The following is a 12,348-nucleotide window of genomic DNA, read 5'->3' as shown; positions in this document are numbered from 1 at the left end:
CTACCAACATGTATATTGTTGTCATTGCGGTAGAGTCCGATTCCGGTTTTAGTATTATAGATTCTAATGCGCCGCCTACCCCAGAAATCCGGTCGTTCCAAATACACACGCATGCGCAAAATATCGCTGTTCAAAGTCTTACCCAAAGCTGCTTTGGGGAGAAAAAAAGCTTCCAATACCCCCCCCCCCCCCACGCTCCCCTCACTCCGTTCATTCCTTTTGCCCAAACCTGTGTTATGTCTTCACGGTGCCACATCAGATGTCGATGGTCCCGCCGATAAGCTGCCAAAGGTGTCGGCATCTCTGCGTCTCTTGCCACTGCTGCTCGGAGTCTATCTTATCTGTGTATGAGGAGTGACCACTCGCATCAAAGCTACCCCCCCACACCCCCACCCCCACACGGGTGACTTTCAGACACAACATTCTAAAATGTATTAAAAGCCAGACGTGTGAGCGCCTGAATTTATTTTAAGGTGGTTTGAGGGGGTTGAGTTTGATGAACATTTTTTTTTATGAGGCTGCGTCAGAAGAGTCAAGGAAGGAAACGCGCGACTGAGACGTCCGATGAATAGTGCTGCATATTTACGCAACATACTGCATCCGAGTCCCTTACGAAAACTTCCCTCCTCGTCCAGTTCCGCCGGTAAATTGAGTGGCCCCGGCCACAGCTTCCGACAAGATGACTGGTGCCCCACGGTCAATCTCGTACTGCATGGCCTTGGGAGGGAACACACGGAGGGAAACTGACGAACGGTCGTGGTTTGTCAAAATGCGCGAGGTCGCCAAGATGTAAAGGGGGCGCGTACCTGCGCCAACGAAGGTGCGTCGAAGCAGCCGTAGATGGCCGACGAGCGATCGGCCCTCAGGCACTCTTGCGGGAAGGAGGCGATCTCCTCGGCTAACTGCACGGCCGCCTGTAACCCTGCGGTCGCCAGGCCACGCACGGGAGGTAAGGCAAGCGCGGGCGTTCGTCCGAGCGCCGAGAATCCCGTCTTTGCGACTCAAAATTCTCCCGATCGGGCGCCGTTGTGGCCGAGAGCGCGGCCGGTGAAAGACAAGGTCACCTGACCTGGGCCACAGATGAGCTTGCACTGCTCACATTTTCATTACGCTAACAAGTCCAAAAACTTGAGAGGCTCCGGATCTTGAAGTTGTGCATTTGTAATGTTTAGGCTTTGTGTCGGTGCTCGAAGGTTTCTGGATGCGCCTACCTTGTCCATCGGGGACAACTCTGTTGGCCAATCCATACGCGAGCGCTTCCTGCGCTCTGATGGGGCGCCCGGTCAAAATCAGGTCCAGAGCTCTGGATAGACCGATGAGCCGCGGGAGTCTCACCGTGCCGCCGTCAATCAGCGGAACCCCTGCCAGGACAAAGGACGCAACATTGGCAAGGGCTCCTCGCTTTTCTTGTTCAAAGGAGAAAAAGATGCTTCTTTCCCCCCCCCCCCCCCCCCCCCCCCCACAGACCACGTTATGCTTGTTTTTGCATTGTTGGGGTCTGAGTCACTCTTTTCAGTTCAGCATCTCTATTTTTGTCCGATTTGAGAATTGGACCACACTCAGCGGAAGCAACAGACAGCAACAAAACAACCCGCTAACACGATGCCAAACGGGACGCGCCGTGTTCCAGCTTGCTGCTGGTGCTGCTGGCATCTCCTCAACCACATCAAAGGGACAACCCCCCCCCAAAAAAAACACCCTCCCCCACAACCCATGCGGGTAATGCAATGAAGTTTGATGCAGAAGAAATGGTTGAAAGGGTACGAGCGGGTCTTTGGAAGTTCACTTTGAAAGAAAAGAGAAGCAGATTCCACGTCGCTGCGGCGACCGCGGTCCGCCGCCAGACTACCGCGACGCCTCCCGCTCATTTCCTCCTCCGGCAGAGAGGAAGCCGCGAGCCGGCTCGGCCAATCGGGCGCTGGGAAGGTCGCCGTCGGCCCACGTCCGAGCGCGGGAGTTGGGGGGGGGTGGGATTCCCCGGGGCCCGCAAAAACGGTCAGCCACGCGCGAGGCACCCGGCCCGCGTTCATTTGCTCGAGACCAGTTCAAATGTCGAACGGCTGCTCCACTGCGCCAATACGGCCGCGCGTCCGCTAATGAAAGACTGGGCTCCGGATTTGAAGACTTTGTAGTCATCGTCGTCCTCCATTGATAAGTACGTCTGCGGGCCGAGCGGACGCACGGAAGGGCGGGCGGGGGCGCGGCCGCGGCGACGCTCTCCGCTCAAATTACAGGCCTGCGATGACGAGGCCCTTCATGTTGACACTCCGAATCAAACGCTGGCAGGAAACGATTGAGCCGCAGTTTTGTTTGCGCACGCACGACTTATATTTTAAGCGCGTCAATGAAAGATGGCGTCATCGTCACCGGCGCCGACGGCACGAGAGGGCAAATGTCGAGGAGGAAGTCGCGCGGCGTTTGTTGGGCCGTGCGTCCGCTGGCTAATTGCGAGCGAGGAAACGCGGGCAGGCCGAGCAAACTCGGCCATTTCAAGATTGGAAAAGGAAAAAAGAGGATCTTCAAAGGAACTTCCCTCTCACGAGTCCCAAAACACCCAAGCGACAAAAAAAAAAAAAAAACACCCGACGCTCCAGTGGACCTACCGAACCTGCGACAGAACACCCCCATGACGGCGCTCTCCTCCACCACTCGGAGGTCGGCCAGCAGAGCCAGTTCCAATCCTCCGGCCACGGCAAATCCGCCGATCGCCGCGATCAGGGGCTTGGACAACTGCAAGCGGGAGGGACCCTGCGGGAAATGAGAGCCTTGGTCCACGTTTCATTTGGTTTTCCTTTGATCCGGTGAAAGATACAACGCCGGGGCGCACGAGCCCCCGTCACTCACCATGGGCCCGGACCCCTTGGTCACATCTTGTTCCAATTTGAGAGCGGCTGCGCCATTGGCCAATTCTTTCAGGTCATACCCGGCGCAGAAATGGCCTCCTGCAAATGAGACCACAAAATTTGAAACTGTGGCAGCTGCAAAGTCAAAAGGGAAAAGAAAACGAAGTGGATGAAACAAAAAGGGATTTTTTTGTTGTTGTGCATGTGAATGGGTGCTGCCCAACGGCCTACTTGGAATGTGAAACATTCCAAGTAGCTCCTCCTCACTTGTGCTTAACTGCAGCGCGTTGACATGTAGATCGGACCTGACCGCAAACACCCACGGAAATCCGAGCCCCCCGACACTTTGAATCCATGGCGAGGCAATCGTTCAGCTTCTTTTTTTTTTTATGATGGCAATGAAAACTATTGGTGCTAATTTGAACCAAATGGATTCCTTATGTTTGGAAACCACAACTTCCCGAGTGGAGTCTCCCCGCCTGTCATCCCGTAACGCAGACGGGCCGCTAATCACCCCCGAAGGTCCGTCGTCCCGATATGGTGGAGCACAAGCCGCTGAAATAAAGCTCCGTCACGGCTATTAAAATCCCATTAGGGACCCCGAGACCAGCTATATTTTGTGGAGCCAACCGTCGCGAAGAAGCTTATATTTCTCTTAGTTGACAACGGCCTCCATGCTGGGGAGGAGGAAGGGCTCGCTTGAAGCCACTTGATGGCACAGACAGTTGATCTGGGTTGAAAGCATCCTTTTTTTTCCTGCGAGAGCCATATGCGTGCCCGTGCGCGTTGACGAAGCGCGCTCCTGTCTTGAGTGCAGCGACATCTAACGGCGCGATGTCGCAATTGCCCGGGGGAAAAAAGTTATTTGGCTTCACTGTTTTCAATCTGCCTCACCGCACTCTGTGTTCGCAACACTCGCGGTGTTGTGTTGTGGCAAAGTGAAGGAAAGGAAACGCGACACCCGTGTTGAAATGGATTTAAATGTTCAACAATAATTTGTGGAAGGAAGGAAAACTCGGTGAACATCCAGCCAAGCGCATAAACGTCACCTATGCCATGCAGGACGGCCACTTTGGACGCCGGCTCCCGCTCGAAGGCCTCCAGCTCCCCCAGCAGACGCCTCGCCGTCTCCCGGTTCACCGCATTCCGCACCTCGGGACGGTTTATGGCCACGGTGAACACGGCCCCCCTGCGCTCCGACACCACAGTCTCTCCGGCGCCTCATAGCAGAGAAGAGAGAGAGGGATGCGCGGTTGGACCGCCGGCCACATCAAAGCAAAACACCGCGAGCAGCGCAAATTACGTCATTAAGTCGCGACGAAATGGAAAGCAGTGGAGCGGGCACTTCCGTCATTGAACCGCGCGTGAAAACAAAGCATCAACAAACCACGGCGATCCCTTCCGATAAGCAAGACCAGATGGTCACTCCACAAATGAGACGCGTATTCGTGGGGCCGGCGGGTTTGTACCTTTCGTTGTTTCGCACAAGGACCTTCTCGGCGCCTGGTGTTTGAGGGGCGGACCAGAAAGAAGAGTGTTTCGATACGCTCCCGTTCGGACCAGTTTGGGATACATTGTTCGTGGTTTTACGGAAGAAAAAGAACGGCTTTAAATTAAAACTTGAATTGAAATTGAAAAAAAATGCAAGAAACGTCCTCGGAACTACTTTAAAACTTTGACGCGAATCCGCTGCAGCTGTGAATGAGCAACACTTTGACAGTTCCCTCCGCATATCAGAGCAACGAGACAAAAGGTTCCTATCATACGTTGCCGTTGCAATTTCACGTCGTCGTCGGTGCATTCGCCACCGATTTTGGCCCACGTGAAGTAAAGTGGGAATTTCAGACGGACATCGAAAAGTGTTCAACCAAAACAAGCCTTGATCATTTTTACGTCGCATTTTCACCACTCCATCGCAGCGTTAGGAATTTCGAATAAACAGCAGTGGGCGCCCTCGAGCCAAGTGGCGTTTGCTTTCGCGTGCGGTTGACTTGGCAGGTTGAAAAAAAAAGACACGAATTCATTTTTCGTTTTGTTTTTAATGAAAGAATTCACTTGTTGTCTTTCAAACTCTTTTAAGGCATCATGCACAAGAATAAGAAATACCTATGGCGTTCTGCGCGATCTCTTCCGATAGTTTTTTGGATGTTTAAAAATAACTTTGTACAAATATGGCATGTAAGCTGGCATGTCAATTTCAAAGCAGGACGCAGCACCGCTTTCACAGTATTCGTAAACATGGCTTCAAACAGAAGGAAAGAGATGAGAGAAAGTCGAGCATGCTACGACTTTAGGATTAAAAATCCCCGAAAATCATGCAAACGACTCTGGTATCAACGAAGCGTTTTCATTAGGATTCTAATAAAAGTCGAGACATTAAAATGACAATAACAGACAGACCGACTCCTACAAATACGTTGTGTCAAGAGTTAAACTGCGGTCCCTTGAGATACGAGTTTTATAACTCAAAACGCTCAGATGTCAAATCACTCTTTCTCCGTGAAAATGCATTATAATAGACAGGAAAATAGCACTCCGTACCGTTTTATAAAACCATAAATGAATAGAATGTAACGTTTTTTTGGTTGGGGGGGGCCACCACATCAATTAAAGGGTCTGTGCCAAGCCATTTGAAGCTTTCCAAAGTTCATTAGAGGCATGTGCAGTATATGATTCCGTATTTCCTGTGGCTCAAGGGCGATCTAAATTGTTTGAAATTACTTGTACACAAGCCGGAAGACCCCAGGTTCACAAAAACCCCGTCCTGGTTACAAATGGAAACCTTTGACAATTTATTTGAAGAGTAGCGAAATCAGAACGGCCACAAACAAGTGAGCTCAAGTTGCTCTGAGCGAGAAGGCAGGTGTGGTTGGTCTGCAGGGGCGGCTCCTCGCTTTTTGTGATGGATGGATGGGCGTTGGCGCTTCAAGAGGAGGCATGAGCAGGAGGGAGGAAAAACACCACGTTGAGGGTGTCTTTGCTGAGGAATTGGCTAAGAGCTCGACAAAAAAAGAAAAGGCTCGATTTGGCATGATATGCCTCCTCCATTTGCGCACGCCTTGGCCATTTGGGGGCAGTCTGAGTAGGAGACGCAGTTCATTGCGATGTTACGAATCCCACGGTTTTCCATTTGTTCATGCAGTATTTCCATGTCTATCGCACACACAGCGGGAATAACTCATCTTTGGCAAGTCAAAGAAGAAGAAAAGGCCAAATGATGGCTCGTATCTGATCTAAAAACGTTTCTATTGGGTGACTCATATCTCAAGACACCACTGTCATCCCTAATTTGCAGTGGCCCCATACATACATAAATATGGTGCGGTACTCCAGCAAAACACCACAAGATTTTGTTTTTAAAATACACAAGCGTTCGTTCGTACTTGCAACTTGGGAGAGGGCGAGACACAGACACAAAAGGCCTCGAAAATGAGCTATGTCAGCAAAGTTCCAGGACTGGGGTCACTAAAGATATATTCCAAAGCCCAGCTACTAACTCTGAGCGCCCTGAATGTTGTCCAGACAAATGATCGATCGAGTACACCACCTTGCTTCGTTTAGCGCGCGAGAGGAGGCGAAAGTTGCGGCAGGACCGCTTGTGGCTGCGTCACCATGAAAGCATGCCCGCTCACAATACCCTGAGCATCTGACACTTCCTGTCTGAGAAGAACGAGGCTGGCCTGACGTCATCTCCCTACTCGCCCTGGCCTGACTTTGTGTGATTTCTCCTTTGTGACCATTTTGAAATGGGGTGGGGGTGGTGGGGGGGCAACGTCAAGATGGCCGAAAGAATCCTCCCAGGTGTGCTGAAGGATGGGAAAGTGCATTATGGAGCCCAGGGAGGATTGTGTTTGAAATATATTTTGTGTCGCCAATCCCAGAACTTTTCAGACACACCTTGGCTATTCTCTCGTTTGCGTCGACCCTACAAATGTGCGTGAGCGGGGGGGGCCGACGTCGGGTCAGCTGTCAGTGGGCTTCGGGGGAGGAATCTTGTAGCGTCCATCATGGCGGACATCCGGCAAGTGCACAATTGTGTCCGGTTAGGTGTGCTCCTCTTGGTGTGCCATTACACGATATTGAAGACCATGGATAGATACTGTTCATAGGACACCTGGACCCAGCCATCCTGGTCTGTGTCGTACCTTCTGAAAACGTCCGTCAACCTCTGTGGAAGAGAGCGGGAGGTTCAATAAAGACATACGTTAAGGCAACATGTGGCTGCTTCATCATGACGCTACCTGAAGCACAATACAGCACTGGATGAAGTCATCGAAGGCCACCTGTCCCTTCCTCTGTCGATCAAACTTCTCGATCAGCGTACCGTAGAACTGGTCCGATAGGCGATAGCCTGCGAACAGCAAAAAAGCGATCTTGTTGGTCTCCTGAGAATTGCTCTCAACCATGTTGCCCAAAGTCAGCTGACCGCAGGCTCCGTCATTTGATTCTTTTGTTTGCCTGCAAAGGCGCCATCTTAGTTGAACTGTTTTGTGCCGTCTACCGTCTTTGTTGTCCATCGATTTGGTTTGATTGTCGCATATATGCTATTTGCTCCATGTACAGCACTTTGCGATCACAGCCTCAAGTTTTTAAAAATGTTTAATAAATTGACTAAGCGCTGAAAAAATCATTATGAGGTGAGTAGTTTTGCAGTACAAGTGACCCCGCCCAATAAAAATGTGGAAAGGTGATGTGTCATTTCAACAACAAGGAAAAATCTGCGTCGGTCCAAGATGACTCACAGGACCCAAGTAGGCAAAAGTGCTCGATCCGACCGCTTAGGCCGCAAGGAAAAGTTGTTGACAGCAGCGGCTGGAGCCCTCCACCAACACAAAGCAAAAGGAAAAGCGCCTACTTTGCGGCTCACCGAATCCGGTCAGTGCCTGTTTGAGCTCGTTCTTGTCGATGAAGCCCGAGTTGTCCCTGTCGTAGGTCCGAAAGATGTTCTGCCAGTCCGTGATGTATTTCCACACGCCTGCAAACTCGTTGAAGTTCACCCCGGACTTATTTTCCCTGTCGAACATGGCTGAAGGACCGACACAGAGACCGGCGTAAGTTCTCTCCTTCATTCCTCTGACTCGGCGGTCTCGGACACGCGCACAAAGAGCCCGTTGTGCAGAGGGAAGCGGCCACATCAGCCAGTTACTTACAGATTATGGAGCGCACCGTCACAGGGTTGAACGGCGTCCATGTCCCTGAGAAACACGAGAGGAACACAATTAGCCGTCAATGGCCAGTGTTTGAGCTCGCTTTCACTTTGTCATCCGCGCACACTCGGCGATATCTTCTGAAATTGCTGAGAAAGAAAGGAAAGACGAGAGGAAACGGTCAGAGGTGCGCGTGGTACCGTTGGATAAGGCCTGCTGGAGCTCCGAGTCCGATATCACCCCACTGCGGTCCTTGTCCACCCTGCGGAGAGAGGAGAGCACGGATTACATGTCACCTGCGCCAACAACTTCACAGCGTGAAAACAAAAGCACGATCCTCCTGTGCACGAAACCGTGATGGACGGCATATCCTCAGACAACGGTTCACCAAAGACATTTTGTACATTCCAAACACGCTCCACTGAAGACAATCGTGCTCGTCGCGTGACAAAAACAAAATAGCGGTCGGCTATGCGACAGACGTGCTGAATCGCACCAGCTCAAAATGTGCACCGACATCATCAGCAGGTCACCGGCGCAACTTAAGAGCGTCATACTTGTGAAATGTTGCCCGAGCAAAAATGTGACTCAGTTGTTCCTTAGCAGCGAGTAAACATTGCGCTTACCCTACAGCCAGAGGCTGTCGGTCGGGGAGGAGTTGGGGAAACCTCAGAGTTCAGTTATTAATTAAAAAAAAAGGCAACCTAGCCCAACGCATACCTGACAGGCAGGCTTTTCACTCGTAGGTGTGACACGACATGTCCGCTTGTATGTGAGCAGCTGGAGCCAACCCCCCCCCCCCCCCCCCCGACATAAATAAAGCAAACATAGGGGTCATCGGAAAGGAAAAGCACCAGTGGGAGCATTTCCATCAAGCGGCACTTTGTGGAGGTGAGGCCGAGTCTCGATGGGTGCTCGTTACCCAACCTTGACCGGACAAAGCCGCCACTTTGTCGCCCAGCGCGGCCTTCTTGCCGGTCAGCCCAAAATGAAAGACGTCATTGAGAAGCTCTTTGCCCGACGCCGCGGCAGACAACCATCTGGTCGTTCCGCTGGAAAAGAAGGTGGGACTGAATGAACTCTGGAACAGCTATGACTGAGCGGTGTGTTCTGCCCACGTTTCATTATTTCCTATCGGGTTGGAAAATGTAACGCGGCTACTTTTCAAATAAAGCGCCCCAAATGAAGTCAAGCCAATTGTTTCCGCTCTCCGTGTGCAATATTCAAGTGTTTACAGAGAAGCAGCAATCTCCTAAATCCACTTGCATCTGTCCCGGCCGTCTGCTTCTTCGTGACTCGTCGGGCACAGAGTCCACGGGAGTGCATGTGACAAGCAATTCCACAAAACAAAAATGTCCAAGTGAGCTTTTCCAAAGTCCAACGCAGCGTACGGTGACTCATTCTTGTGTGTGGCAGAGGCCACCCGCCTCACCTAAGCTCCAGTTGACTCTGACGGCGTGACTGAAGGAATTTCACAGACGGTCAGCAGTGAGAGGCGGCAGAGGAAGCGGCTCAGTCATGCGAGGATGACTGTGCCTCGTCAGTGAAGTGGCACCAAGTATCTTCTCACGGTGACTTTCCGTGACAGCGTATGCGCGCACGCAGACGGCCGGAGACGGGAAAGCGCTTGAAAGCAGCCCGCTTTCTGCACAGGCTTTGCACCACACATCAATAATTTGTGCGCCATGTTAAGTCTGCGGCATTCCAATGCAACAAAGCAGAGTATCCGCAGTATTACATAAGGCTGTGGAGGAAAGTGACGTCTGGCGGCACCTTGATACGTGAACTAATACGCTCGATGATGTCTGTCTCAGTCGATATTTAACACTCTGCATTTTTTGTAGCTCACATTACCGTCTGTAAATCACATCAATAGTGTGAATTAATTGTCCCTACGCGACTACTACTGTTCGGGAAATTCAATTCGAGGTAGTCCTCGTACGATGCAGCTCCGTGACGTCACTACGCTGCTGGGGAAGTGACCTTAGGAGCGACGCTGACGTTTCCGCGCACATTGCCGTAGTCGCGCACTTCCCGGAAGCCTCACTCAGAGGCGACGCAATCACGCCTTAGCAGTACTTGTGAGTTTAAAAAAAAAACCAAACTGAACCAAACCGAAAGACAACGCGAGCTGTCATGTGAAAAGAGCGGAGTCGACGACACGCTGGCCTCTCCCCTACTCACCTCTGGAAGATATTCCACAGAAAGCTCTGATCCGGAGGGGTGTTGATATGCGGGGGAGCTCTGTAAGGACTGTGATAGGCCATTTTCAAGAGGATTAAGCGGGAGACAATGTGTCCGACGAGCACGTCTTCCAGCCGCCTCGACTCGGCTCTTCTTTCTTGACGTTAACTCCCCGTCCGTTCTTTTCCTGGCTCGTGCGTAGGGGCGCGGCCAATCATTCACCACTTCTACCAGGGCCGCGTGACGTCATACTCACTCCTCCCCACCCCTCCCCCCACGCACGCTATTTCTCTCACTCTTCAAATGTCTTGAAAATGGCAGCAGTAAGGTTACTTGGTCTTTCTAAAAAAGGTTTCATACGGTCCAACAGGTAGTTAAAGTGTCTGGAAAAAAATGGTTGACTTTCATCACAGACTTAAATATAAACAATTGGTCCCTCGCGGGCGATGCCATAGAGCCGCCATCTTACGTTGCCACAACATCGATTCAGGTTTTCACCGACAACAGTGGTCCAGAAATGTTTTACTGTAGGATCCCCGTATGAACTGAGATCCACTGAAAGACCGAACTTAACTGTTAAATTGCTCCATGTACAGCACTTTGTATGCAGCGATGGCTGTTTGAAAGTACTCTATAAATACTCTTGACTTGACTTGACTTAGTGTTTTGTGTGTGCGTGTGCTTGTGTATAGATAGAGAGAGAGAGACACAGAGAGGCCTGTTTTTTATTGAACTCAATGCATGTCTAAAATTCCAGCAAACAACAAACTGGTTAGCACGTCACAGTAGAGAGGTGAAGGGTTCGATTCTGGATGGAACACTTTCTACATTGTCCTTAGGTGTGAGCATGAGCGCTGATGGTTGTTCGTCTGCGTGTGTGCCCTGTGATGGGCTGGCAACTAGTTCAGGGTTTCCCCGCCAACTGCCCGAAGACACCTGGTATAGGCCCGCTTTTGTGTTGTCAATCATCAACGTCGTTACAACAAATCTTATACGAACCGTTTTAAAAAATTCTACTCACTATTGTCTTTGTGGGAATTGAGCAAGAGACGCCGCTGTATATTCGTTTCCTGTAGCACACAAGGAACCAGATCACAAACGTAAAGGCAGGCAAGATATATTGAATATCTATAAACTCAATTGCTTCTTTTCATTTTTGAACAAACTTAAAGTTTACAATAAGTTTTCGAGCTCATCGGGGGTTTGAGGGGGGGGGGTCATTTTAAACACACATCCCACTACAAGGGAACCGAGAGAACACATTCCGATGCTAATGCAGACACATCTGGTGACTCGCACGATACACACCCTGTGTGATCAGTCCCAGATGAGAAATGCTAACGGCGGCCATCATCTTCACGGTTATCACATCAAGTCACCGCTAACTGAATCATTACAATGTCAATAGAAGCACGGAGGGAGGAACACAAACGGCAACTTTGATGGAAACGACCCTCCTAATCTGATGCGTCTTTGTGAAAAGGATTGCAAACGAGGGCCGCGGTCATTTGTGTCAGCGGGTACAACCCGGCAGAGCAGATGCAGGGGAGGATCTTCCCATCGGGGGCCATTTCACTCCTCAATCAAACAAACGTGGATTACGACAAAACGATCTGTGGTCAATACTTGGAACTTGCCAAAAGAGCTCTTTTGAAAGTTTCATTTGTCATTCCAAAAAAATAAAATAAAAAATCCACACAGGAAGGCCGCAGCCCAGAATCGAACCCCTCTGCACTTTGAGGCCTAACAAGTCAACGGGCGTGCTTTCCACAAATAAGCCATTTAAATCAGCATGTATTGTATGTATTGTATTGTATTTAGGATTAAAAGAATAACACAATCATCATCTTCAAAACCCTGGAGTGAAATAAGAGAATTCCATTTTCGAGGCTGATTTATGACAGAAATAGTCCTGAAGTAACTGTTTGAAAAATGGTCACCTGACGACAGTTTGTTTTTGTTTTGTTTTCTTGGGTCCTAAATGTGGAGATGGGATTTGACTGCTCTTGAGTGCAGAGCCCGATCCCACCGTGAGCTAAAGGACTGCTGGCTAACCCAAAAATCCTCAACCATTTGCCTTCACGCCTTCAACGGAAAGCTGATGAAATGAACCAGACGATACTAACAGGATAGAATTGCTTTCTTGACTGGCTTTAGAATGTTTCAAAAAGTTG

The 12,348-nt window shown here is 50.4% G+C and overlaps 2 protein-coding genes across 5 annotated transcripts in view; both read right to left on the bottom strand.

Annotated features, from left to right (window-relative positions):
* Positions 1 to 4,720, bottom strand: part of zgc:101569 (uncharacterized protein LOC449822 homolog) — a 265,955-nt gene extending 261,235 nt beyond the window's left edge. Inside the window, exons 1-8 of one of the 3 annotated variants that reach the window (XM_052054030.1) lie at positions 4,313 to 4,717; positions 3,893 to 4,063; positions 2,845 to 2,942; positions 2,604 to 2,748; positions 1,212 to 1,361; positions 807 to 922; positions 614 to 717; positions 201 to 341 (exon numbers count right to left, since the gene is read on the bottom strand). In XM_052054030.1, the coding sequence (XP_051909990.1) occupies positions 338 to 341; positions 614 to 717; positions 807 to 922; positions 1,212 to 1,361; positions 2,604 to 2,748; positions 2,845 to 2,942; positions 3,893 to 4,063; positions 4,313 to 4,418 (894 nt within the window). In that variant the 5' untranslated portion in view covers positions 4,419 to 4,717 and the 3' untranslated portion in view covers positions 201 to 337. Of the gene's footprint in view, position 1; positions 718 to 806; positions 923 to 1,211; positions 1,362 to 2,603; positions 2,749 to 2,844; positions 2,943 to 3,892; positions 4,064 to 4,312 lie in introns of those variants that run through there. The other 2 variants (XR_007960240.1, XM_052054031.1) reach the window with 2 other exon arrangements.
* A 142-nt stretch (positions 4,721 to 4,862) lies between these two features.
* pdcd6 (programmed cell death 6) lies at positions 4,863 to 10,405 on the bottom strand. Of its 2 annotated transcripts, none has more exons than XM_052054041.1 (6): positions 10,175 to 10,405; positions 8,191 to 8,252; positions 7,994 to 8,038; positions 7,699 to 7,869; positions 7,085 to 7,194; positions 4,863 to 7,011 (listed from the first exon to the last, which is right to left on the bottom strand). In XM_052054041.1, exons 1-6 carry the CDS (start codon positions 10,255 to 10,257, stop codon positions 6,913 to 6,915), a joined length of 570 nt encoding a protein of 189 aa, XP_051910001.1. In that variant the 5' UTR covers positions 10,258 to 10,405; the 3' UTR covers positions 4,863 to 6,912. The 2 variants fall into 2 exon arrangements, with proteins under 2 accessions (XP_051910001.1, XP_051910002.1); XM_052054042.1 differs by having other exon boundaries at positions 7,711 to 7,869; positions 10,175 to 10,399.
* Positions 10,406 to 12,348: the final 1,943 nt, after the last annotated feature.

The sequence above is a fragment of the Hippocampus zosterae genome, chromosome 20 (genome assembly GCF_025434085.1).
Source record: "Hippocampus zosterae strain Florida chromosome 20, ASM2543408v3, whole genome shotgun sequence".
In the NCBI taxonomy this organism is placed as follows: domain Eukaryota; kingdom Metazoa; phylum Chordata; class Actinopteri; order Syngnathiformes; family Syngnathidae; genus Hippocampus; species Hippocampus zosterae.
Note: the sequence above shows the minus strand (reverse complement) of the source record. Positions and strands in the feature narration are given on the sequence as shown.